At 46.2% G+C, this 25,986-nt stretch overlaps 1 protein-coding gene across 8 annotated transcripts in view; it reads left to right on the top strand.

The window, feature by feature from the left end:
* The window catches only part of myh10 (myosin, heavy chain 10, non-muscle), a 41,240-nt gene extending 17,069 nt beyond the window's left edge, over positions 1-24,171 (top strand). Inside the window, exons 4-46 of one of the 8 annotated variants that reach the window (XM_030094621.1) lie at positions 2,993-3,020; positions 4,441-4,543; positions 4,885-4,914; positions 5,105-5,119; positions 5,805-5,822; positions 8,320-8,412; positions 8,881-8,944; positions 9,049-9,147; positions 9,366-9,509; positions 10,205-10,300; positions 11,115-11,233; positions 11,513-11,665; positions 11,805-11,978; positions 12,113-12,286; positions 12,547-12,661; positions 12,898-12,960; positions 14,571-14,764; positions 14,853-14,974; positions 15,059-15,128; positions 15,361-15,521; positions 15,599-15,707; positions 15,950-16,081; positions 16,185-16,391; positions 16,527-16,664; positions 16,752-16,875; positions 17,285-17,456; positions 19,245-19,457; positions 19,570-19,714; positions 19,856-20,062; positions 20,151-20,255; positions 20,423-20,575; positions 21,040-21,288; positions 21,374-21,586; positions 21,694-21,906; positions 22,009-22,170; positions 22,259-22,387; positions 22,474-22,562; positions 22,645-22,768; positions 22,855-22,944; positions 23,041-23,159; positions 23,235-23,343; positions 23,433-23,605; positions 23,986-24,171. In XM_030094621.1, coding sequence (XP_029950481.1) covers positions 2,993-3,020; positions 4,441-4,543; positions 4,885-4,914; positions 5,105-5,119; positions 5,805-5,822; positions 8,320-8,412; positions 8,881-8,944; positions 9,049-9,147; positions 9,366-9,509; positions 10,205-10,300; positions 11,115-11,233; positions 11,513-11,665; positions 11,805-11,978; positions 12,113-12,286; positions 12,547-12,661; positions 12,898-12,960; positions 14,571-14,764; positions 14,853-14,974; positions 15,059-15,128; positions 15,361-15,521; positions 15,599-15,707; positions 15,950-16,081; positions 16,185-16,391; positions 16,527-16,664; positions 16,752-16,875; positions 17,285-17,456; positions 19,245-19,457; positions 19,570-19,714; positions 19,856-20,062; positions 20,151-20,255; positions 20,423-20,575; positions 21,040-21,288; positions 21,374-21,586; positions 21,694-21,906; positions 22,009-22,170; positions 22,259-22,387; positions 22,474-22,562; positions 22,645-22,768; positions 22,855-22,944; positions 23,041-23,159; positions 23,235-23,343; positions 23,433-23,605; positions 23,986-24,133 — 5,558 coding nt within the window. In that variant the 3' untranslated portion in view covers positions 24,134-24,171. The remainder of the gene's footprint in view (positions 1-2,992; positions 3,021-4,440; positions 4,544-4,884; positions 4,915-5,104; positions 5,120-5,804; positions 5,823-8,319; positions 8,413-8,880; positions 8,945-9,048; positions 9,148-9,365; positions 9,510-10,204; positions 10,301-11,114; positions 11,234-11,512; positions 11,666-11,804; positions 11,979-12,112; positions 12,287-12,546; positions 12,662-12,897; positions 12,961-14,570; positions 14,765-14,852; positions 14,975-15,058; positions 15,129-15,360; positions 15,522-15,598; positions 15,708-15,949; positions 16,082-16,184; positions 16,392-16,526; positions 16,665-16,751; positions 16,876-17,284; positions 17,457-19,244; positions 19,458-19,569; positions 19,715-19,855; positions 20,063-20,150; positions 20,256-20,422; positions 20,576-21,039; positions 21,289-21,373; positions 21,587-21,693; positions 21,907-22,008; positions 22,171-22,258; positions 22,388-22,473; positions 22,563-22,644; positions 22,769-22,854; positions 22,945-23,040; positions 23,160-23,234; positions 23,344-23,432; positions 23,606-23,985) is intronic. The other 7 variants (XM_030094622.1, XM_030094624.1, XM_030094623.1 and 4 more) reach the window with 7 other exon arrangements.
* Positions 24,172-25,986: the final 1,815 nt, after the last annotated feature.

Here is a 25,986-nt window from a genome sequence, read left to right as displayed (position 1 = left end):
CTTTACAGTGTGGAGAGGCTGTTAAGGTCACAGGACAGCAGCTCAGTGGACGAATGGACACCAACGGTTTAACAATGACCGGATCATATCTCTCCCCTGTCTGCAGGCGCTCTGATAAAGGGAACATTGGCTTTCAGATGGGTGCTTTGTTGAACACTAATTTAGATAGGCGAGTGTGAATGTAGGAAGAGACGTGACAAAGCTTTTTATTAAGGTGTTCACATGCAGAGTGCAGTAGTTGTCACTGCATAAGAGATGCTCAGGTTTAAGCGTAGGTGTGTAAGGATGATGGAACCAGTTACTGTACGCTAAGGCAGGAAGATTCTGGCCAAAGCCAGACAACCCGGGTTGTCCTGATGAGCCGTCCAGCTGTATCCTCAGTCAGATAATCTTCCGTCATTCCACCCCAAAGGGTTGTTGTCAGCACTGCAGGAAACCTTTCCTGGCAGAACAGTCCCACCTGGACACGACTTGGACCCGAATGACTCAATGCATTTCACAGCATGACTCAGAAGACCGCAGGCTTGGCATCTGGTCATGAATGAGAACATTTCAGCAGGGTCTTTTTTTCACATTAGTAAGTTGTCTTTACTGTGCACGAGTCAAAATAAAGACGGTCTTCTGCAGAGATGCATCCTGTTCAGGGGCCCTGGAGCTGATCTCAGCCCAATAAGGACGAAGACGGAGTACAACTTGAGAATCCTAAATTCTTAGCCTGCGGGTCTGTCATTTAGTCAGGTGCTATAAATTTGTGTTTTATGTGAGAGAGAGATGTAATTGTATGACATTTGATTTCAAGATTTCTTACTTGCACTTGATTATAAAACTTTCTTTGTGTGGATAAAGTGGAATGTTGACAAAAGAAGGGGTGAAAGGACTGTCGTGAAAAAAGGGTCAGACACTTTTGTGCTATGTTTCATTGTGACTTTCACACACTATTGTTGGCATAGCTGTTAATACTTGAGCAGTCCGTTACACAGGCAAATTCTTGGAAAAATATTATAAATGATATACAACAAACAAAAATCTTGCCATGCATCTTGGTAGTAACAGTAAATGAAATAGAACAATAAAATAAAAACCACACAGTACAATAAATGCCAAGTATAGGAAACACCTAAAACTTTTTTTAATATCTGTTGAGAGCATTGTCATTTTGTACAGATGTAGGATCTCGTAAGTCAGAAGAAAAGCTGAGTGTCCTTCCCGTATGAGCCAATCTGAGTGCGTCAGATAACCATGCTGAATTCAATAAGGCTATCACAAATGAGCCCATTAGTCTCTGCGTGACTCCCTCTGTGCGCCTTCATCTTTGTGTTTTACCAAAACATATTAAGTAAAATAATCGCCTGCTCTCTTCTGTAAACTGCAGCACAGAATCAAGTAGAGCTCAAGCCTGTCTTTTAGTGAATGTCAGCGGTAAATCCAGAATTAGCCTTTTGAGAGAAAAGGGCCAAAGAAGCATCGTTTCTTAAACGTTTAATGTCTCGTGGTTTGAAAGCCAGTCTACGAACGCTTTCCAGTCACCAGTCAGTGACTCTACTAACTCCCTTAGTAGAAAACGTGCAGACTTTGTACTCCAGCTGAGATATTAATGACCTCTGAGATTAACAAACTTAATGAACATGGAGATGCTCTGAATTGCTTTAGCTGGAGTCAAATGGGGAAAGTAGAGCATCGATTTTAAACTGTTAAACTTGTTCGCAAGAAGTCAGAATTGTCAATTTTGTAGTTCACATTTGTGCATGTGTTTTCCACTTGTCAGTAAATAGAATATTTTATAGACGTATCCTGTAGCTGCTATTTAGCACCAGTTTAATTCAAGACAATATTATTCAGACTATTTTCAAGGTGACTCTTCTTTTATTTGACTCAATTTTAATCATAGGCAGTCAGTTTAAAATAATATAGTAATAAATTCTTAACATAAAATGAAAGTGAAAAGGATGTGATTAAATATTAATTTAAGGATAATGTGGTCTCTGTTTATAATCCTCTGCACCAGAGACGACAGGGCCACAGTGTTAAGTTGTGAATAAACTGCAACTACAAGTTAGTGGAGTGCAGAGTGAGAAGTCTGGTGACTTCTATCTAATCGTCTGACTTCTGGCTGCTCAGCCAACCATGTGACTGGACAGGGGGCCCCCCTCCCCACGGGGGCATTGATGGGAAGACAAAGTCCTGGTTTCCCATGACATCACCGCCATTAATTCCCCTCCATAAAGCCTTGAGATGACTGAATCTGTGTCTTGTCGAACTCACAAGACACTCCGCACTGGCACACCCTGCAGGTTTATGGAGTCGCATCGGTTCTCGTATTCAGTGACTCATGAGAGCATGACTTCAGCACACTCGACATTAACACTTGCAGACAGCATTAATTAGCTTTTAATTATATCATATATATTGTGTTTGTTCAAACATTGCAAATGAAAGCTACCTCTAGCTGTTATTCTACTAAAACAATCAAAAATAATCAACCTAAATCTTATTTTGTGTGCTAGGGCTGGGCAATTAAAAGGATACATCATGAAATAACATGCGCTAATATTTATACTGCTGCAGCCGAGTACCTCCAGTAGTTTAGGATATTTTATATAGGGCTTGACGATATTTAGAAATTTACGGTATATCAGCATTTTCCTAAAATGCAACATTGGAAATTAAATTATTGTTTGTCGATATAGCTTTTTGCATTAAAATATTAGCCTCAAGAATCAAAGTTGAAATTCATGGACAGATATTGTTCTGCTGTTGCATCTGTTTCATCTGTAATGTCCAAGCTGCATTTTTTTTTTTTTTTTTTTTCAGTGTTATTGCTGGTTATCATGTCCACAATATTTAAAAAAAAAAAGAAGTAAATAATCAGTCTTTGTTGGTTAAAATTATGTAGCAATAGTAACATTGAAACCATCCTGTAATGAATCTACATTTTAAATGAACATTTTTCTTATGATCATGTCTTTTTTTCTTATGTTCTTGCGTCCCACAGATCGAGAGGACCAATCCATTCTTTGCACGTGAGTAAATTAACTGAATTACTTTACTTTTAACAAAGTTTATTGAAAAAGCACTTGCATTCTTTTTGTCTGATTAAACATGTTGACTGAAATAAATAACTGCTTTGCACTCCATTCATTGAAATTAATCTCAGATAGTTCACTGTATTTCTCCCAGCCACGTTTGATTCAGTTTGAATCAAAATTCCAGTGACGTGTTTACTGGTGATTGCAGGTGTTTCTAAGGGCTTCTAAACCAAGATAGCTGCCTGAGGTCTTGAGTTATTTCACAGCGAGTGTCGTCTTGACGCTGACCAGACTGCTCCTACTTAAGAGAAAAGGGGCAAAAGTAGGTCTCACAAATGCCTGACATTACTGCTTCAAGGCCCTCTGGCTTCGTTTCAGTGTCAACAGTCTACGGAGGACAGATATGTAGCCAAAGAAAAGGCCAAGAAGAATATCAAGACAGAAGTCATGCAGCTACAACAACAGGCTGTTTGTATTTAGATTAGCCAAAATAGCACATACAGGAGTCAAGATAAAGTGTCTTGGAAACCTTTTAGCTGAATACTACTGTTTTCTGAAGTAGAAAAATTCAAACTTATTCGTTAGCCATACTCCAGTTAGCTTCATCATTATTTCACATTTAACTTTGAACATAAACTTGATCTCAAAAAGAGATTGAACATGGTGTAACTGTATAAACTTTGTTACAGTTATTTATCCTCACAGTGTTGTGAAATGTTCACATCATTGAAGGCTAAACTTCTGATAGACACTAACCAAAAAAAAAGAAATAGAAGCTTCACAGTTTAGGATTATGTCAGCAATTCTGGGATGGGGGAGCTGAGGAATGTTAGACGCAGCAGGCCAAGGCCAACAACCGACACATTGACGCAGTCTGCATGATTACCCCTCTGCTCACAGGAGCGAACGAGACTGACAGCACTTCCTCGCTGCTCCCCCGCTCCTGACGCACAGCCACGTCACGCTCGCTCAGTCTCAAATCAAAATACTATTTTGTGCATACTTGGTGTGTGCAGATTTGCACTTACTGTAAAACCTCAGGTATGCTCTAAATCCAAACCCGCTTTGCTAAAGTCACTGCAGGGCTTGGAGGTCTCAGAACATCGTCTCCTCTGCTTTTCTGTGCCGTGTTCAGTGTGCTGCGTGCCAGCAGCCACATCTGCCAACACCAGACTGACAGAACGAAGTGAAACATACGTGTGATAATATATGAGCCAGATTAGGATCTGAAATATGCTTTATTGCCGAAATTAAAATTGTTCAGATGTCATGTAAGTTCCATTAACTTGTTGGTATTATTTCCAAGTCTGACTGATATGAAATGTTGACTAAGATTTAAAAAGTGAAATTATATGAGGATGTTTCTTTTTGTGTGTGTTTTTGTCTGCGTGCATTGTCCTTGTGTGCTTTTCAGAGGCGAGTCGGGAGCCGGCAAGACGGAAAACACAAAAAAGGTCATTCAGTACCTGGCACATGTTGCCTCCTCCCACAAAGGAAGAAAAGATCACAACATTCCTGTGAGTACTCTGTCAGATGTAATCCTTCTCATTACTCTCATTTGGCTTAGCAGCACCTTCTTCCAGAATGAATTTAGTGAGTTTGATGCCTTAAATCTTAGTTGTTGATTTAAAATGTATACAAAAAGCACAGCCTGATTACTGAACTGGAATTAATACTGCGATAAATGCTGCATGTTTAGAATAGAGTTAAATGCTGAGTAGTTTTGTCAAAGTGGCGTTGTTGGTCCCATCATTTTGCTACAGTTTTTCTCGATCCTGCAGTAAGATGAGAAGCTTTGTGCAGCAAATGTGTGTGCACACAATCTAACAATCTATATTTGTTTATCTGTGACAAACAGCCAGAATCACCTAAACCAGTGAAACTACAGGCAAGTTCCTACACTTTCTTACACACTGTGTTCATATGCATGCGACACTTAATTTTTTTTTTCTAAATGAAATGATCTTTGCTTTACCTTTTCACACTCGGGAGTGAGTTACTGTGGTCATGTCACTTGGACAGTTATTGTTTAATGTGAATACAGCCTATTTAGCATCCGCTTTGTTTTTCTCTGTTAGGCACAAAACGCAGTTGTAAGTAAAGTTGTAAAGTGGCACGACTGACTTTCTCTAGTGTCTGTTCTGATGTGTCGTACTGTGAATATGCTTGCCGTTATTGTTAAACACTGAACCATGATGTCATGCATGCAATGTTTATCTGTTATTGTAGCCACATGTAAAGTCTTTGCTGTCATTTTGTGCTGCTTGTATTCTTCTACTGCTGCCAAAAAAAAGATTACGACACCGACAGCAATTAATGCTGTAGTCTAAAATATAGATTTGTGCTGTTGAGATAGATCTGCTGACCATGCTTTTCCTGATTTAAAAAGCTTAGAATGTCACAGTGAAGAGTTTTTTGTTTGGACAGTTTTATCTGGAGTAGTTAAGTGAATCTCTTTCCTGGCCATCAGGACCCAGAGCCATGCAGGCTGCCCCTGTAGATAAGTAGAGCAACTGAATTACAGTGCACCTGAAACATAGGGAACCATTAACTTCCTGTTAGCAATGTTCTGGGTCTTGAGGGCCGGGATAACAGAGCACTCAAGTACTATAATTAGACCTGCTGCTTGTTGCATTCATAGACCGCTGTGGAGCAGATGTAAATAATACGGCATAAAATGTTCCATTTTACCAGCTGGTTGACTTGTATCCATTACATAAATGCAATATATCATTTGTTGGTAATTATTTAACAACTGAATCTCCCCGTATCCTACAGAGTGGACCCCTGTTTTATGTGAGTAGTATGTAGTTTCTCACCTCTCACCTCACTTGTTCCTAGGGGGTGCTTTACCCACTCTGTTTCCACCTTTCAGAAAATATAAGAGGCTTTCAGCTCTTTAATTTTCCCTGAAGATGGGCAGTAGTTGCTTTCCATCCACCATCAACACCTGCTGTAGTGTGCTTTAACATCTGCATTGCATGATCTGCACTGACATCTGTTTTATTTAACCTGTAAGATGGGCTTTGAATATGAAGATGACCTCTAGATTTGTACGATTAACTAATCGTACAAATCGTTTTGGAGAAAAGGAGTCATGGCTCAGACGCAACTCATCATTTATCTTTCTCAAAATTCAACAGCAGCTGATTATTTTTACTTATTCCTGCCTGCTAATGTTATTTGGGTTGGACTTGCATGATCTGAAAAAAAACAACAACTCTAAAATACTATTTTTCAAGTGCTTCTTTTTACCGGTCAGTATTCCAAAGAGATACATTTCATGCGTTCTACCATAAGCATGTAAGAAGCTGTGCACCTCTTAAAGGTGCAGCAAGTAACAGTACATCACATAACGCTCAGTGATTGGTGATGTCTTCACATTGAGGCTCATTTGAAACATTTTTTTTTTTTTTTTTTTTTTTTTGACATTTTCTCAAGCTGTGAATCGGAGCCAAATGAGTTCTCCACATGAGCTAATTTCTTTCCAGTATTCCATTTTTCTTTCTTTTGAAAAGAGACACTCTAATATGTGTAATCTAGCCATGTGACCTCCCAGCAGATGTTGGGCAGTGAATCCACAACCTCAACTGGCCTCAGTCTCAGAAGATTTAGTGGGACATTTGTGTATGATCCCTTCTGACTCCATGAAATCTGCCCTGAAGTTCTATTTCAGAGTTTGCCAAACGGCCTGGAGAAACTTGTAATTGTTTAGTATAAAAGTTAAAAATAAATGGTACGAAAGTTGATGATAAAGAATCTCTTGTAATCTAAAGAAAGATTGGATGTGTTTAGCTGCACGGGATTACAATGCAGGTTCTGTAGTTTCACAGTTTGTCCGGTCAATTGGCCGTCTCAAGTGGAGGAGCCGCTCCTGTCAGACGTCTGACATGCTCACCCTGCAGCAGGAATGTGGGTCAAGTCCTAAAGCTGCCATTGGACCCCCACTGGTGTTTGTAATCGGCTCTTTGTTTGCGCGCACAGCCAACCACACCGATGAGTGAAGGCGACCGACGAGCCCGCTGCACAGCGAGCCTGTGTTTATACAGAAACAAAGGCTTTTGGTTTGAAACCTCTGCCCTCTGTGGGCCGCACCGCCGCCCCGGCAGACAAGGGCCTGGTTTATCCACTCCAGCGCCGCTTTATTCCAGTCGCTCCAAAACTCAATTAAAAGCAGCCCATCATGCTCTCTGGCCAAAGATCACATTACAGGTCTCGCGTCCTGAGCTGATTCCTCCGTTCCTTTCGGTGGGAAACGGAGCGTTGAACTATTCCAGTCGGGAGAATATTCCACTCAACCGCAGCGCTGCAGCAGAAACTGTTTTCCTCACTGTTGTTCGACTCTCCGGTTGTGACCACAGTGTGGTTTCGATGGAACTGCAGTGGAAACACCTGTCCAAACATCTGCATAAGTCCTTTATTTATCGATTCAGCTTTTTAAAGTGTTCAGCCTCACCAAAGAGAAGCCGAGCTGTCTCCGCTGTGAGCTTTGGAAATTTGCTTCTCGACATGCAGCACCAGTTGCTTTTTCCTTGTCAAATTCCCGAAGTAAATCAATAATTAGTCTTGAGACCCCCTGCTGAGGTGATTTGTAGGTGGTTGTATTTGATTCTTGCTCCACAAGACATCTGCAGATATTTTCAAAGTCTTGTGGAAAAACAAGCATGGCTGTTATGTGCAGACAAGGACCACGAGAAATTAAAATCAGTGTTCATTGAAAACATGGAACATGAAAACATGCAACAGCACCATAACTTCACATATATTCAGGTGGATTCGTTGGCATCGATTGAGCTCATTTTACAAGTTACATAATGGTCTAAACTCTAAACTTCCAGTCACTACGAACATCTGGACTGTATCCTGGTTCTCAGGTGTCGTGGTCACTTTACGTCAGACTGAATAATGTGAAGCCTGTCTGTGATATTGGTTGCCCCAATTTTCTTCATAGAAACTTCAGAACAGTTTGTCTGGTTCAACTATAGATCAACCCCACAATGAAAACTTCACTTTTTTTTTTTTTTTTTTTTTTTTTTTTTTTTAAGAGCATCATTTTTAAACCCATATGACCGTGGCACTCTTCACACTTATTGTTTCTTCTCTCTAGCTCTGTTGACTTTCTCTTTCTGGGCTTGATACATTTAAAGTCTTCCTCTATAAACAACACCACAGCGTCTGCTGTCTTTGTCTGCATGTTCACGTTTTGTTTTTTCCAGCTATCAGTGAAACACCTTACTTCCTCTTACTTGCTATCAGGTGGTGAAAACCTTCTAAAATGCGCCTCTGCTTTTAGGGCGAGTTGGAACGTCAGCTCCTGCAAGCCAATCCGATTCTGGAATCTTTTGGGAACGCGAAGACTGTGAAAAATGACAACTCGTCACGTTTTGTAAGTATGAGCAATTATTTGTAATGAGCCGCTCGTCAAACCCACTCCAGCATTCCGACAGCTATCTTTGTCACAGCAAAAACCTCCAGTGATCCTAATCTGGCACCTGAATGAGATTAAAGTCACATGTCTTTGTATCTTCAAAGTAATTCAATCATTCTGCTCTCACTGTCGGTGCTTAGACACGCCATAAAGCCAGACTCGGATTTCCTCAGACAGGAGCCACTCTGCTTATCAGTGATATGTGGCAGAAGGAGTTTAGTCCCGGTTCTGGTCCTCTGCCATCAATTTACACCTGTTCAGAAGTAAATGTAAATATATTGAAGAGTCATTTTGACTTTCAGTACACTGATCTGTCACTTATCTCACTGAGCAGATGCCTTGTGGTCATGATGCTTCTGCTGATCTTACAGCAGAGCTGTGATTGCTGACCGTTACCTTTCTTGTGTTATGTATTGATCTCTGCAGGGGAAATTCATCCGGATCAACTTTGACGTCACCGGGTACATCGTCGGGGCCAATATTGAGACCTGTATCCTCATTGATAAGAATGAACATTTCAGGCTCTCAAGGCGAGAAAAATAGGATGATCTCTTGAGCACCGAGCGCTTGTTTTTCTTGACCGCTCTGTGTCAGACCTGCTGGAGAAATCCAGAGCTATTCGTCAAGCCAAAGATGAGCGCACCTTCCACATTTTCTACCAGCTGCTGGCCGGAGCTGGAGAACATCTCAAATGTGAGTAGACTGAGTTTGACTGATGTTGACACCATCTGAACAGTGTGGCAGCATGAATTTGTGCGAGAAAAAACTAATTTATTAACAGTAAAAATTACATGAGGGATTTCAATCAGCTCATTTTTTGTCACGTAATATTTTGTAAATTGTCACATTCTTGGACGAAAGATTCCGTGTGAAAAGTGATTTTGAATGCTTTTCTACTTTTCTGTCTGCAGCGGACCTGCTGTTGGAAGGTTTCAATAACTACCGCTTCCTGTCCAACGGAAACATCCCGATCCCGGGCCAGCAGGACAAAGACAACTTCCAAGAGACCATGGAGGCCATGCACATCATGAGCTTTGGCCATGAGGAAATTCTGGGTAAGTCTGCGTTTCATCTGAGTAAATCTCATTCCCTTTTTATGCTCCTTTTAAGGTCAAGGTCTGTTTTATGGATTATTTTTTACTGAAGCTGCTCAAATTTTATGACTTTCAGAACCTAGCTCATTGAAGTACTTATATTATTCATGTCTGTGTTATAACATTTTTTTGACAGAGAAATATAATCAAATATTAAGAAAAAAAAGGTCATCTGCAGATGCTGTGTCAAACTATAAAGGAGGGAAATCTTGTGGATAAATGCCTGAATTTGATCTTTTTCAACAAAGATATTCCAGAAAATGTGTTTTTGTGTGCTGCACAGTGAAGGATATCTTTTATTCAAGTATATTTTGCTGTGTGGAGTTTGCATGTTCTTCTTATACATGGCTAGTTTCACTCTGATTTCCTGCTGCAGTCTAAAAATATGAGTGTGAGGTTATTTTTTTTAGATCTGAAGTGCCTGAAAGTGTGAGTGTTGGTGTGTGTGGTTGCCTTTCTGTGTGTGTGTGTGTGTGTTCTTGTTTTATATATATTTTAATTAAACCGTCATTACATGCCATAATATTTTAGATGAATTCCACGTTGTGTCTCCAGATTGACAAAATGACACATCATTGTCTCGACGTCAGTGTGACCATGAAAGGTTTTTTTTTTTTTGACTGACTTTGTTTAATCTGGACTTTTGATGTTTGCAGCCATGTTGAAGGTGGTTTCCTCGGTGCTTCAGTTTGGGAACATCGTCTTCAAAAAGGAGAGGAACTCTGACCAAGCCTCCATGCCAGACAACACTGGTAAGCTCTTCAGAAATGAAGCAAAAGTCTTACAGCAGCAGTCCTCTCATATCTGCTTTATGACCTTCTAAGTAGGAGCTTACAGGTCAGTGCCCTCTCCTCCTCCTTTTCCTCTTCCCATATATACTTCAGCTCTTCTCCTTCCTCTGTCCGCCTCCCTCACACGCTGCACCTTGTCCGCAGAGCGGAGGGCCCCGTGATTTATATCTCTCCTCGCTCTGAGCCTTATCGTCGTGCCATTAAGCCACATCATTCAGGGGATTTACTCCTGAAGGAAATGGGGCACGTCCTCAGAGTTCCTTCACATGTGGCACTGCACATCTCAAATCGAGGGATTTGGGGAGGGCGTTGAGTTCGATGCCAATAATGCAGCTCAGCCAGATATTCCCAAATTCAACAGAATGCGGCCTGGAGCAGATGTTAGCAGTGAGACTTGGCCAAGCTAAACTGGATCCTGTTTCTTCTACATTTCCACAAGCTTGTGCCATGTAAAATATGACATCGTCATATTAAGGCTGGAGTATATTTTAATATTCATTTATAAAATGCAAATGGTAGAGATCCCTTACTTTCTTTGAGAAGTTTTATTTTTCTTTCCATCCATTCACTAAGTCAAAACAAATTTAAGATTTCGACATTGAAACACTACACACACGCACACACACACACATTTCCACCGTCTGTTTGGCTTTTTCGTCAAGTGAGAGAACAATTTGTCTTGCATGCAGTTTAAACTGAGCTCAAGTGTCTCACATTGATCCTTATTTCACTGCAGCTTGTTTTTTCGTCTGCTTTTCCCAAACTTTGCTCCCAGCTGCTCAGAAGCTGTGTCATCTGCTGGGAATGAACGTGATGGAGTTCACCAGAGCCATCCTCTCACCGAGGATCAAAGTGGGACGAGACTACGTGCAGAAAGCGCAGACTAAAGAGCAGGTCGATCTCTAATTCAGTAACCCAACATGTGTACTCTGTCACTCCTGTCTGTCATTCTTACTACCAGTAGTGCCAAAAGTTCTACTGGCAGAGTAGAACTTCATGTGACGATCAGGCAGCTGGTCTGAATTACTGTGCTATATCTGAAACCTCATCTGTGAAGCAAAGCACACTCATATTTTTCTTTTACATTTCATCCTCTGATCAGGTCTTTTATGTTTTAATCTCTTGTCATGTTTTATTTTATTTCTTTATCTCTTTTTTTTTCCTTCGCTCCAGGCTGACTTTGCTGTTGAGGCCCTGGCTAAAGCAACATACGAGCGTCTGTTTCGCTGGCTGGTTCACCGCATTAACAGAGCTCTGGACAGAACCAAACGGCAGGGTGCTTCCTTCATTGGCATCCTGGATATCGCTGGTTTTGAGATTTTCCAGGTTTGCCTTTCCAGCCTTGTCAGAAATAATCCTTAATTTTAAAAGACGGTCTAATTTTCGGTGGTCCGTATCGCATTTTCATTTGATATTTGTGGGGATTTCCAGTAACTGGTGCTGTATTTCTGGTCACCTCCTGCAGCTGAACTCCTTCGAGCAGCTGTGCATCAACTACACCAACGAGAAGCTGCAGCAGCTCTTCAACCACACCATGTTCATCCTGGAGCAGGAGGAGTACCAGAGGGAGGGCATCGAGTGGAGCTTCATCGACTTCGGCCTCGACCTGCAGCCCTGCATCGACCTCATCGAGAGGCCTGTCAGTATTTCCCCTTTTTCGAAAAAGACAACCACTTCCAATTGGGAAGTTGTTTTGCAGGTGTAGCTTTGGCCACACGGCCGTCTCATCTCTCCGGACTCTTAAATTCTGTCCTGTCTTGTTTTCCCCTTCAGGCGAACCCTCCAGGAGTGTTAGCCCTGCTGGATGAGGAGTGCTGGTTCCCCAAGGCCACGGACAAGACGTTCGTGGACAAGCTCATCCAGGAGCAGGGCACACACACCAAGTTTCAGAAGCCGCGCCAACTCAAAGACAAGGCCGACTTCTGCATCATCCACTACGCTGGCAGGGTGCGTTTGCTTCTGTTACTCTGCTGAAAATCCTGCAGCTTGATTTGACACATCTGTCGCTGTAGTTTAGATTATGTGAAAAGAGTTACCAGTGAGCTTGTAGCTTTGCAAACATCTGATGCAGGGAAAATTCTTGCTGGCCAAAAGCTGCAATCTTTCCAAAAGATCTTCAAAAATCTACCAAGTACATAAAGCAAACAAATAAAGGACTGTGTTGCTGTAAAGTTTTGTGTTTCAGAGTTGAACCTCTATTGTTCCAGGTCGACTACAAGGCAGACGAGTGGCTGATGAAGAACATGGATCCCCTGAACGACAACGTGGCCACTCTCCTGCACCAGTCCACCGACAAATTTGTGGCCGAGCTGTGGAAAGACGGTAACCTGCTGCTTCACTACTGCCTCCGAACACCGAAACCTGTTCAAGACTCCAGATCACTGATGTTACAGACCGTTTGCGTTTGGATTTCTTTCAGTTCAATGAGTGCATCAACATGTGTCACTCGAGCAAACTAACCACAGCTGTGTGTGCCTTTTGTTGACCGGGGCCGACGTGTTTTCTAAGAACTAACCCACCACCGCCCTCCCCTCCCTGTCTCTCTCTCTGTGTTGTAGAGATTCAGACCATTCAAAGGGCCTCATTCTATGACAATGTCACTAGTCTGGATGAGCCGGCAGGTGAATGACTGGGTCGTTTTGTAGCAGACCTGGGCCAAAATAATGACCAGCGTTAGGCGGTGAACTCTCGCTGCTCATGGTGGGGGATGAACATCAGTTTCTTGAAAGATTGTCTGTTGGTATATTTTCGCCCAGATCTGGCTGTGTGTCATGCTTCAGCCAGCATTGTGTCCGTCATAGCTACAGTCCCTCCCATTTGCTTCCAGGCTGCATGGCTCTGTTGTCTCAGCCAAAAGCAGTAGCGCCCACTTCCTGAATATGATCCAGTAGCGTCTAGTGAGTCTCCTCCTCTAGTCCAGACACTGTGCTTTAATTCGTTTCAGTACTTTTGTGTGCTGAAGTTGATCCTGTGATGTGTGACAAATATTTGCATTCTAATGCAGCTGTTTGTGTTATTCCGATTTTTTTTTTCCTGCTTTGAGATGTGAAACATCAACCAGCAAATTTAGGGATTTGAAGTCTGAATGAAAATATTAAAAACCGTCAACCTCCCGTCTTTCATCTGATTTTGAGGGATCAGAGTGTCTGAGCATTGGAACCAGATGTGACTCTGTGTTTTTCTCTGGCTCTGATCTCAGGACTGATTGTGGATGGTCCAGACTCCCAGCAGCTTAGCATTTCAGACACTAATCATTTTTGGAGTACTAAAAGTGACGATTTGTTAGATATCAAAAACTTTGTCAGCTGGTGAGTTGGAATAAAAAGCTGGGGTCTTTTTGAGTGCTTTATCGTAGTTTTATGACTTTCTCTCTGTCCCCATAACTGCTCAGTCTACCTGCTTCGACCCTTCACTCGCAGCTGTCAGTTAAACTTGAGGAGCTGTTATATCTCACTGCTGCACCTCCAGAAAATGTAGGTCTTGGTTTGTTCTGGAAATGGATAGAGAGAATGAAAAGTGAAATGCAGTCACAGAGCAGGTAGTGGATCTAGATGTTTGACTATAATCGGAGCTCAGATCAGTCTTGGTGATGTTCCGCCGTACATACACCAACACACGTGTTCATGTTTAGCCTTGTAGGCACCGTCGTAAATAATCGCCTCAGTAGCAAATCTGCAGAAAGTACTGCGGTCCCGCACAGCTTGCTCCTATTTGTTTAAATTCCCCAGCATTTGCAGTTTTGTCGACTGAGACGTTTCCCCCTGACAGCCGCTTCCAGAGCTTTCCGAGCTGGACGCATCCCGACTCGTAAAATGATCTTTATGTGTACAATCGTCAGACTGCCTCTTCCAATAGAAGTCAGAAAGCGTTTATGTGGCGTGAACAGCTCCTGGGTCGACGCGTTGGAAGAAATATTTTCCTGGCGATGCGACACTGGAAGGCTTCCACATAGAGAAGCACTTTGTTTTAAATACACATTCTAAAATGCGTTATCCTCCATGAAAGCTCGTGGATAAATGTGAAAAGACTGTGCAGTCCGTCTCCCCCCTTGCAGATGTTAGTTATAGAGTGTAAATACGACAGCCATTGTTTGAACTGGGTGTCTTTATGTCCTCATCCATCTGCACGTGGCCGTGTAGCTACATTCTGCCACCGTGTTGTTTCCTCTTCCTGCAGCCATTCCCTGCCTCTGATGGTTTCTCCCTCTCGTCCTAACCTCTCCTCTCTCCAGTCGACCGCATCGTGGGCCTGGACCAGGTGGCGGGAATGAACGAGACGGCGTTCGGCGCCACCTACAAAACGAAGAAGGGGATGTTCCGCACCGTGGGGCAGCTCTACAAAGAGTCGCTCACCAAACTCATGGCCACGCTGAGGAACACCAACCCCAACTTCGTCCGCTGCATCATCCCCAACCATGAGAAACGAGTAAAATACGCGCTTTTTTCTTTCAACAGCGGAGAGAGAAGGACTTGTCGAAGAGTGAAGTCGAGGTGTGTTGGTTTTTGTTTCTCAGGCTGGTAAACTGGAGCCTCACCTGGTCCTGGACCAGCTGCGGTGTAACGGCGTCCTGGAGGGGATTCGTATCTGCAGACAGGGCTTCCCCAACCGAATCGTCTTCCAGGAGTTCAGACAGAGGTAACGGACGTTAAAGAAGCTTTTCAGCTCGTTTTCACTTCTTTCAGTGTCATTTACGTTGACATTCCTGTTGCGTTCATACAGATATGAGATCCTGACGCCCAACGCCATCCCCAAAGGATTCATGGATGGAAAACAGGCCTGTGAGAGAATGGTACGGCCGCCTTCACTTCCCCTCTGTAGATTTGTGGAGTTTTGGTTAGTTGTACAAACAAATGACCTTCAACACTCGGCATGTTCCAGAGTCATGGAAAAGTAATGTTAAGTTGTCAGTTTCTGCAAGCCAGTGTAAGGTTTATTAAATGAATTAATATTTGCCGTGTTTAATGGTAAAATTCACCACATGCGGTGTGTGATTTATTAACAACTATGGTCTTCCTCCATAGATTCACGCTCTGGAGCTCGATCCCAACCTGTTCCGAATCGGTCAGAGTAAGATCTTCTTCAGGACGGGCGTTCTGGCTCATCTGGAGGAGGAGAGAGACCTGAAGATAACGGACATCATCGTCTACTTCCAGTCCGTGTGTCGTGGATACTTGGCGCGGAAGTGAGCGAGACCCCCAGAATATTGTCTCATCATTTGTGACCGAGCTGCAGATGGCTCATTGTTTTTCCCTACGTCAGAGCCTTTGCGAAGAAGCAGCAGCAGCTGAGTGCCCTGAAGGTTTTACAGAGGAACTGCGCTGCGTATTTGAAGCTGCGACACTGGCAGTGGTGGAGGCTCTTCACCAAGGTGAGAGCTCCAACAGCTACCTCCTCCACGAAGTCGAACCAATTAGTTCATATGTGCAACACTGACAGTAGAACATCAGTGTTACTAATAGGAAGTGTTGACATTAAGATGAATTTAAGTACATATTCCCTTCATTTCTTTCACCAAAACAATAAAAAAAGTTAAACTCAGATTTGTAATGTAGAAGAAAATGATTTTTGTTAGTTCTGCAGACAGCTGGTTGAAGTTGTCGTCTCTTGCAGGTGAAGCCGCTGCTGCAGGTCACCAGACAGGAGGAAGAGCTGCAAGCCAAAGACGAAGAGCTGGTGAAGGTGAAGGAGCGGCAGCTCAAAGTGGAGAACGAGCTCGTGGAGATGGAGAGGAAACACCAGCAGGTGAAGTCACGCATCTTTACCTCACATCAACGAGGAAATGACCCTTTCGCTCTGCTTGGATACGTTTGTGCAGTCTTTGACGTGTTTTTCCTCCCCCGTCCAGCTGATAGAAGAGAAGAATATCCTGGCGGAGCAGCTCCACGCCGAGACGGAGCTGTTTGCAGAAGCTGAAGAGATGAGGGTTCGTCTGCTCTCCAGGAAGCAGGAACTGGAAGAGATCCTCCACGACCTGGAGTCCCGGGTGGAGGAGGAGGAAGAGAGGAACCAGAGCCTGCAGAATGAGAAGAAGAAGATGCAGTCTCACATCCAGGTCAGTCTCCATTTCAGCGTTTTATCTTTCTGTGCTTAATTCACATTAAAATGCACTTTATGCTGCAGACAAAATCTGATAAAGCCTGGAACCTGTTTGCAAATTGAAACCTTCCCCGGTCTTTCCTCCCACCAGGACCTGGAGGAGCAGCTGGACGAGGAGGAAGCAGCGAGGCAGAAGCTTCAGCTGGACAAAGTGACGGCTGAAGCAAAGATCAAGAAGATGGAGGAAGACATCCTGCTGCTGGAAGACCAAAACTCCAAGTTTCTCAAGGTGAGACGGAGGATTCACACCTTCTTGCCGTCAAGCTGGAGTCTTCTGGAGTGCTTCTCACACCTTTGGGGTTTCTTCATCAAACAGGAGAAGAAGCTGCTGGAGGACAGAATCGCTGAAATGACCTCCCAGCTGACAGAAGAGGAGGAGAAAGCGAAGAATCTCAGCAAGGTCAAGAACAAGCAGGAGATGGTCATGGTCGACCTGGAGGGTGAGTGGCTCCCAGCAGGCTGCTGCTGCGGCCTTCATTTGGCGTCTAAGAATAGAAACATTCACTGTGGCGGACGGAACGGGATGTCAAGTCGACGGGGTCAAGTGGAGAACAGGAGAATAAAGGGGTTTTTTTTGTGTTTCGGTGTAACAAAGGTCAGTTGAAGGACATCCAGTACAAACATTAACCAGACATGACGATCTAAACAGTGTTTCCAGCCGCACAGTGAGTTAACTAGCTAGACACCGGCTAATGTGATTACTGGTCGTTGTGTCAGGCTGTGACCTCCTGTAACTTGTGACTCGTCCATTTACCACTTAGAACGAACCGCAGCCAGAAGCCCGTGTAATCACATTGTCTGTACGCTCGCTGTTTGTGTGTTTAAAGCGTTGTGTCTGTGGCTCCTCAGAGCGTCTGAAGAAGGAGGAGAAAACGCGGCAGGAGTTGGAAAAGACGAAGCGTAAGCTGGATGCCGAGAACACCGACCTGCAGGACCAGATCGCGGAGCTCCAGGCTCAGGTGGAGGAGCTGAAGGTCCAGCTGGCCAAGAAGGAAGAGGAGCTGCAGGCTGCTCTGGCCAGGTCGGGCTCTGACGCTGAAGTCAACGAACAGCTTCTGCTGTCGGTAAAATTAGGAATAAAATAAATGGACTTTAGAGTCGGCTCTGGCAGCAACACCTTAAAACATCAATTTTCTCCAGATCGGATTAAATCAAGTGGAACAAAATGCCAATTCTTTAATCTGCACAAAATGAAACAGGCCTGGGTGGAATAATGTTCTTAAATTTCTAACTTAAAAGGACAACTCCAGCTCAACTGGTCCACAGACCATATGTTTGACACACCTGATGTTCATTGATTAAAAGAATCAGTATAAGCGCGTTTATTTACAAAAGTCATGTTTTTTCCCAATCTTCTTTAGTTCTTTTTAACATTTCCAGTAATAAAGCACAAAAAAAGCAGCTTCTATCTTCATTTGAGCTCAGCAGGTTTTTAATATAAAACTAATTGTTTCCCAGCACAGGCATTAATTAAAAGGCCTCTAACTGAAGAGAAACGTGTTTTTAAATATATTTTACAGCCAGTTAATGTGAGATTTCCTTGGGTCTCAGGCCGACCTGCGTGTTTTTATTGTTATCGTTGCTCATTTGAGGAGATTTCCAGCTTCACACATCCCCTGTAGAGCGGTCCGTCCCATCTCCATGACAACAGGCCTTCACCGTGCTACAGAGCAGTCGATACCTGAAATAGACATCAAAACAAAGACCACACTCACCCACAACTCTGAACCGGCGCGTCCTCCTCAGCTCCATTTTGCCTCCACGACGCTGGAGGCTTTCATCCTGGAGCCGGCCGCGTCGGATTTCAGGCAAATTGACATCGAGTGACGCTCTCACTGCTGGGCGCGGCAGTTTTTTTCCTTCCTTGAGATAATCAAGAGCTGGAATAAAACAGTATCTAACATCTGAGAAGAAATTTTGCATACCCGTTTTTATTTACCTTTTTTGTCCTGGTTTTTGAGAACGTCCATTTATTCCACACACACACACACACACAGTGACGTGCTACGGGTAATCTGTTTTTCGCCAGTCACCCTTCAACAAACGGCCTGCATGTGAGAGATAAACAGCTGCTGGTCGTTCCTCTGAAGGTCAGCGCAGATTATCTGAACACGACTCTCAGTGGTTTCACCGTCGAGCCAGATGTGTCGTTCTGATGTCAAACGTCCGCCTGATAGATTTCACGCTCAGAAATCATCGGTTTTTAGTCACAGCGGCGGATTATTAGGCGTCCCATCAAAAAGGTGATGCGGCTCGTTTTGAATTCAACGGCGCTTCGGAAAACGATCCTACGGTCTTTGTAAAGCGGCTTGTTACATTTTATGAGAGTCATTAGTGGCTTTAATCAGAGCGGCGGCGTTGCGTTAATTATGTGAGTGAATCATTGTGACATTCGCCGTGTTCAATCAGCAGAGACCTCCACATAAGTGAGGAACGTTTCAGGACTGCAGGAGGCACACACACACACACACTGTGACATCCTTTCAGTGGTTTCAGTTTGCCACACTGCCCCCCTGTGTGCACAACAAAGAAAAGCAGTATAAATGCATTTGTTGCGTTTGAGCAGTAATTTCATGAAGAACATGAGAAACATTTTATTTAGCTGCTAAAAGAAGACTAAACTTGCCGTATAACTAAAAGATTAGTTTAAATCTGCTGCTAGATGATTTAAAATGTGAGCGTTGAATGTCAGCCTATGAGTCAAAACTTTTTCAATAATCTCACAATGAGTTAAAAAACAAAAACAAAAATAAAACGTACAGGTGAAGATGAAGTAGTTCCAGTCCGACGTTGTGGTTTTTTCCTCCAGGAGCGACGAGGAGACGCTCCAGAAGAACAACGCCTTGAAGCAGGTCCGGGAGCTGCAGGCGCAGCTGGCCGAGCTTCAGGAGGACCTGGAGTCTGAGAAAATGTGTCGCAGCAAGGCGGAAAAGCTGAAGCGGGACCTGAGCGAGGAGCTGGAAGCTCTGAAGACGGAGCTGGAGGACACGCTGGACACCACCGCCGCCCAGCACGAGCTCAGGTGCCAGCTGCTGCTTCGATCCAACATGTCTGCTGCTGTCAAGCTCAGGACGAGGGCCTTTCAGTCAGCTGTTCTCCTCCGGCTCACTCCTCCCCTTCTGTCTTCGCTCCAGGACCAAACGGGAACAAGAGGTGGCCGAGCTGAAGAAGGCCATCGACGAGGAGACCAAAAACCACGAGGCGCAGGTCCAGGATATGAGACAGAGACACGCCACGGCCCTGGAGGAGCTGTCCGAGCAGCTGGAGCAGGCCAAGAGGGTGACTGACTCACACCGGACGATCCTGTATCGGACAATATCACAAACATACTGTTAACAACTCCAAATCATCTAGCGTGCATGTAAACACGCCCACAGGTAACTAGATTAACACAGTGCGGTGCTTTATCTCTCTGCGCAGTTGAAGGCCAACCTGGAAAAGAGCAAGCAGTGTCTGGAGGGTGACAACAAGGAGCTGGCCGGCGAGGTGAAGAGCCTGCAGCAGGCCAAGACCGAGTCCGAGTACAAGAGGAAGAAGCTGGACTCCCAGCTGCAGGAGTTCATGGCCAGAGCCACCGAGGTGGAGCGGGTCAAAGGAGAGCTGGCGGAGCGCTCACACAAGCTGCAGGTACACACACACACACACAAACACACACACATTCACACACACGCTTGTTTTATTTTTTAAAAATGAATCCTAACTTCTCTTTGGTTAGTCTGAACTGGACAACGTGTCGGCGCTGTTGGAAGAGGCCGAGAAGAAGAGCGTCAAACTGGCCAAAGAGGTGGACAACCTGAACGGCAAACTGCAGGACTCAGAGGTGAAGAAAAGAAATTGTTACATGTTTTATTTATCAATTTAAATGGTCAGTTTTGACCATCTGTCAGTTTCTCGATTAGCTGTTCAGAAAATCCTACTTCATGAAAACCTGATGTTGATGAGGTAACAGAATCGAACATGGCTGCCTGCTGCTCTCTCCCGGTTCAGGAGCTCCGGCAGGAGGAGACCCGTCAGAAGCTCAACCTGAGCGGCCAGATCCGCCAGCTGGAGGTGGAGAAGAACACTCTGCTGGAGCAGCAGGAGGAAGACGAGGAGGCCCGGCGCAGCCTGGAGAAGCAGCTGCAGATGGTGCAGGCTCAGGTACACACACACACACACACACACACACACACACACACACACACACACACGCACAGTCTCGTATTTCTATCCTTGTGGGGACCGTCCATTGACTCCCATTCATGTCTAGCCCCTAACCCTGACTCTTACCCTAACCCTAACCCACACCACAATAAAGCCTAACCCTAAAGAAATGTTTTTGCACTTTTACTTTTTTCAGTAACAACAACATGGTCAAGAAAACACTGTTTCTCCTACTTAGGACCGGAAAAAGGTCCCCACAAGGCACGTCGTTCCACGTTTTGCTATCCTTGTGGGGACATTTGGCCCCAACAAGGATAGAAATACAAGAACACACACACACACACACACACACACACACACACACACACACACACACACACACACACACACACACACACACACACACACGTTTGCGTGTTGAGCGTTAATGTTTTCATTAAGTGTACATTTTCGACCTGCAGCTGTTTGAGGCAAAGAAAAAGCTGGAGGACGACGTTGGATCGATGGAGAGCCTGGAGGAGGCCAAGAGGAAGCTCCAGAAGGACGTGGAGCTCGCCGGCCAGCGGCTGGAGGAGAAGACGATGGCCATGGACAAGATGGAGAAGACCAAGAACCGACTGCAGCAGGAGCTGGACGACCAGACGGTGGACCTGGACCACCAGAGGCAGATCGTCTCCAACCTGGAGAAGAAGCAGAAGAAGTTTGACCAGGTATGAGTCCGTCAGCCGCAGCAGGGAGGAAACGCCGGATTTAAAGGCGTGTTAAAGGGTGCTAAAGGCCTTTCCGTCGCTGTAGATGCTGGCCGAGGAGAAGACCATCTCCGCTCGCTACGCCGAGGAGCGCGATCGCGCCGAGGCCGAAGCCAGAGAGAAGGAGACCAAGGCTCTGTCCATGGCCAGGGAGCTGGAGGAGGCACTGGAGGCCAAAGAGGAGCTGGAGAGGTTCAACAAGCAGCTCCGCGCCGAGATGGAGGACCTGATGAGCTCCAAGGACGACGTGGGGAAGAATGTGAGTCAGCTCCACCCTCTCGGAGCGGATGATGGAGAATCCAGCGCCTAGTCTGTCTGGCGTTTGACGCCGTGTTTTTGTTTCTGCTCCACCGTCTCTCGCTGCAGGTCCACGAGCTGGAGAAATCCAAGCGGACGCTGGAGCAGCAGGTGGAGGAGATGAGAACCCAGCTGGAGGAGCTGGAGGACGAGCTGCAGGCCACAGAAGACGCCAAACTCCGCCTGGAGGTCAACATGCAGGCCATGAAGGCCCAGTTTGACCGAGACCTGCAGGCCCGGGACGAGCAGGGAGAGGAGAAGAAGAGGGCGCTGGTCAAACAGGTGAACTGACCAGGAACGGTCTTTCTGACTGCTAACGTTCCTCCGTGTGTGCCGCGCTCATTTCAGCACCGTGTCTTCATTCACGCCGTTCTCCTCCTGCAGGCGCGTGAGATGGAGGCTGAGCTGGAGGACGAGAGGAAGCAGAGGAGCGTGGCTGTCGCCGCCAAGAAGAAGCTGGAGATGGACCTGAACGAGGTGGAGGGTCAGATCGAAGCCGCCAACAAAGGAAGGGACGAAGCCATCAAGCAGCTGAGGAAGATCCAGGTCCGAGCCGAGTCCTCACACTTCTCAGCTTAAAAGAGAATCGAGAAAGGAAGTTTTTAACTTGGTGGATGCTTTGTTTCTGCTGCAGGCTCAGATGAAGGACTATCAGAGGGAGCTGGAGGAGGCCAGAGCGTCCAGAGACGAAATCTTCACTCAGTCCAAGGAGAACGAGAAGAAGCTAAAGAGCCTGGAAGCGGAAATCCTGCAGCTCCAGGAGGTCCTCGTCCACATCTGCTGCTTCGTCGTCACTGCTGTGTTGTCAGAGGTGTGTGTAGACGGTGACGGCTGTGTGTGCGTCTGCAGGACCACGCGGCGTCGGAGCGAGCCCGTCGACACGCCGAGCAGGAGCGGGACGAGCTGGCCGACGAGATCTCCAACAGCGCCTCCGGGAAGTCAGTATCTCCGGCCGCCGGCACCTCGTCTCCACCACCACAGTCGACGTAACCGCTGATTTGGTTTTTTTTTCCCCGTCAGGTCGTCTCTGCTGGAGGAGAAGAGGAGGCTGGAGGCTCGCATCGCCCAGCTGGAGGAGGAGCTGGAGGAGGAGCAGGGCAACATGGAGCTCCTCAACGACCGCTTCAGGAAGACCACGGTTCAGGTGGGAGCGCCGCACCGCGCCGCACTCCGAAAAGGATTCACTCGTTCTGCTGGTTGTGACTCGGCTGTTGATCCCCTCCTCCTCAGGTCGACACCTTGAACACCGAGCTGGCTGCAGAGCGCAGCGCCGCCCAGAAGAGTGAGAGCGCTCGGCAGCAGATGGAGCGGCAGAACAAGGTCTGCCGCCGTCAGCTCTGAGCTCTACGTTCCACTGCTGCACAGGTTCCTCTTCTCGTTCGTTGTTGGATTTTAACGCTTCGGTTTCACAAACAGGAGTTGAAAGCAAAGCTGGCGGAGCTGGAAGGAGCCGTGAAGTCCAAGTTCAAGGCGTCCATCACTGCTCTGGAGGCCAAAATCCTGCAGCTGGAGGAGCAGCTGGAGCAGGAGGCCAAGTGAGCGTCCCGCTGCGTCACTCCGCCGGTGAGTTTCACGACCCGGTGTCTCACTCCGCTCTGCTCCGCCTCCAGGGAACGAGCAGCGGCCAACAAGATCGTCCGGCGCACCGAGAAGAAGCTGAAGGAGGTGATGATGCAGGTGGAGGACGAGCGTCGCCATGCCGACCAGTACAAGGAGCAGGTATTGGCTCTTCATGCAGGAATGCAGTGTGAATGTTTCTCTTGTTCTTCACTTCCTCACTTCCTGTTTCCCCGTCCGTCCTCCGTCAGATGGAAAAGGCCAACTCCCGCATGAAGCAGCTGAAACGTCAGCTGGAGGAGGCGGAGGAGGAAGCCACCCGCGCCAACGCCTCCCGCAGGAAGCTGCAGAGGGAGCTGGACGACGCCACCGAGGCCAGCGAGGGCCTCACCCGGGAGGTGACGTCTCTGAAGAACCGCCTCAGGTACCGGAGCTCAACAGACCTCGGTCCAGGACCGTGACTTCTGTCGTGTTCGGTGGTTTTATTGCTCTGATCAATTTGCTATTATAGGTTTATTGACATTCTGATAATGAGATGATTTTAACTGCTGTTTCATTGGGAAGTTCTCCAAATTTACATTCTAACTGATGCTGAGATGCTGCTTGGAAACCAAGCTCCAATATCTCATCATGTAGTTTAAGATAGAGATGAAGCAGTGAGCAGACAGCAGCGCAGTCTGGTGGCAGGAATAAGAATCGCAGCAGCTGTTCAGAGTTCAGAGAGAAGGTCTCTCCATCCGATCTCCTGCTCGCCCCGTCCCGCCGTCCTGAGCCTTTTGCCCTGTGGTTTTATGTCCCGCCCAGGCGCGGCGGCCCCGTCAGCAGCTTCTCCTCCGGCCGCTCGGGCCGCCGCAACCTCAACCTGGACGGCGCCTCGGTCGACATGTCGGACGACGACGCCGACAGCCGCGCCAGCGACTTCAATGAGACGCAGGCGTCCAACATGGAGTGAAGACGCAGCGCCGTCACGCCTCACCACCTCCTCCTCACGTCACTTCACGTCACCTCCATTTTTTCTCCAAAGATCCTCCACGGTGTGTTTTTCTTTTGTTTTTGTTTTTTCCTGTCCTCATTTGAAGCCACTGACTGGTCAGAAGGTTTGGCGTCGAGCCGTCCCGGTCCCGGCGGGGCGGAGCCTGGCCGTGTCGTCTCTGCCCTTTTTGTATCCACGTGCAGGGAAACTCCAGCGCAGGGGGCAGACGGACACTCCTGCCTTACTGTCCTCCTCCGGCCAGCTGCTGCTCCCGGCTCGTCCGCCGGCCGCGTCTCACCTCAACATCGCCGCCGCTCCCGTCCAATCAGGCTCCACCCCATCCGCTCCGCTTCTTATTGAGACCGTATGCATAGCCGCCAGCGCTTTCCTTTTTTGTTTTTTTTTTTTTGGTTGTTTTTTTTTTTTACCCAGGCGGGAGGAGGCTGCGGGTTGTGCAGACATTAGCTCACACCGCTCTTCACCCCGAAAGTACGATCAGGCTCCGCCCCCTCCTCACGCCGCTCAGACTGACAGGAGCGCGGCGGCGCTTCCAACATCTCGGGACATGCAATAGAAAGACGCGGACTCTGAATTGACGATGTATTACTGTGAAAAAAAACGTATTTTATCTCCTCCGTTGCTTCATCTCAGCGTTAACTGTTGGAACGTGTGTCGCCGGGCGAGCCGGGAAGCCGCCGGCGCCGAGCTGCAGCGACGCAAAGATGCTGGAAAACGCAGCAACAACTGCACCGAGCGATTTTAAAAACTGGAGGCAGGAAGAAATGAAGCTCTTAACTGGAAGCACTCATCGATGTGACACTAAATGGGTATTAAAACACTTTTTTTTTTTTTTTTTTTTTTTGAGTAGAAATGGAGACAGGGTGAAAATAGTCGTCGTCTCAACACATTTCAGTGCTTGAACTTTGCCCCACTTTGTATTAAAGTTGATCAATTCCAGAAAAGCGTTTTGTTTTGACCAACTCAAAGGTGTTTCCAGTTTTCTAAAACACTAATCGACCGTCTGGGTGAAGAAACGTTGCATTAAAATGATTTAAATCTTTATAAGTGACATATTTCTTAATCCTGCGTTTGAAGACCTGATTCAGGGACAAGCATCATCCTCACCAGCAGGCAGGTGGGAAAAGTTCAAGAATTAACCTGAAAAGGCTAAAATATCGACATCTTTTCCATCTTTTGAGTGACCGACCTGCTGTTTTGGCGATGCCCGTGGTGCATTGTGGGAAATGTGGAATAATGTAGAGCCAAAAGTAGAACACTTCCTTTTTTTTCACCCAGACGGTCGAAGCGGTCCCGCTCTGTTTTCTGACGGACCTTCACTACGTGAAACGTCGCTGTGATCTTTAGAAACTTGACTCGAATGTAATTTGTGCCATTATTTTACCAGTCGACGCCACCAACAGACCCCCGAGCACTTCGTCTTTACCCCCCCCCCCTTCTCTGAACCACCACATTCACTTCTCTAAAACCTTCGCATCCCGGACGATTCGGCCGACCACTTAACAGTATGTTTCTTTAAAAGTGCCTTAGACACTAAATAAGAACATAAGCGGGGCGACGGTTCCACTGCAGATGGGGAGGAAACACCAAGTCGACGCCCCACACTCTTTTTCTGCTCCAAGCTTCGTATCATATCCGCCGTGTTCCCTCCTCGTTCACCGTAACCCGGACAGAGCCGCCGCCGCCGCCGGGTGGTTCTGATTACCGACAGGAGCAGCAGGCGGCTCCTCCGCCGAGCTTCTCCCCCTCCAGATTCTGTGCCGAGAGGTTTGGGCTTCTCCTGAAATCGCCGACTTGGCAGGATTTGACAGGGT

This window comes from Salarias fasciatus, chromosome 6 (assembly GCF_902148845.1).
Source record: "Salarias fasciatus chromosome 6, fSalaFa1.1, whole genome shotgun sequence".
Taxonomy (NCBI): Eukaryota; Metazoa; Chordata; class Actinopteri; order Blenniiformes; family Blenniidae; genus Salarias; species Salarias fasciatus.
The sequence above is the reverse complement of the archived record's forward strand: the minus strand, read 5'-3'. Positions and strand labels throughout refer to the sequence as shown.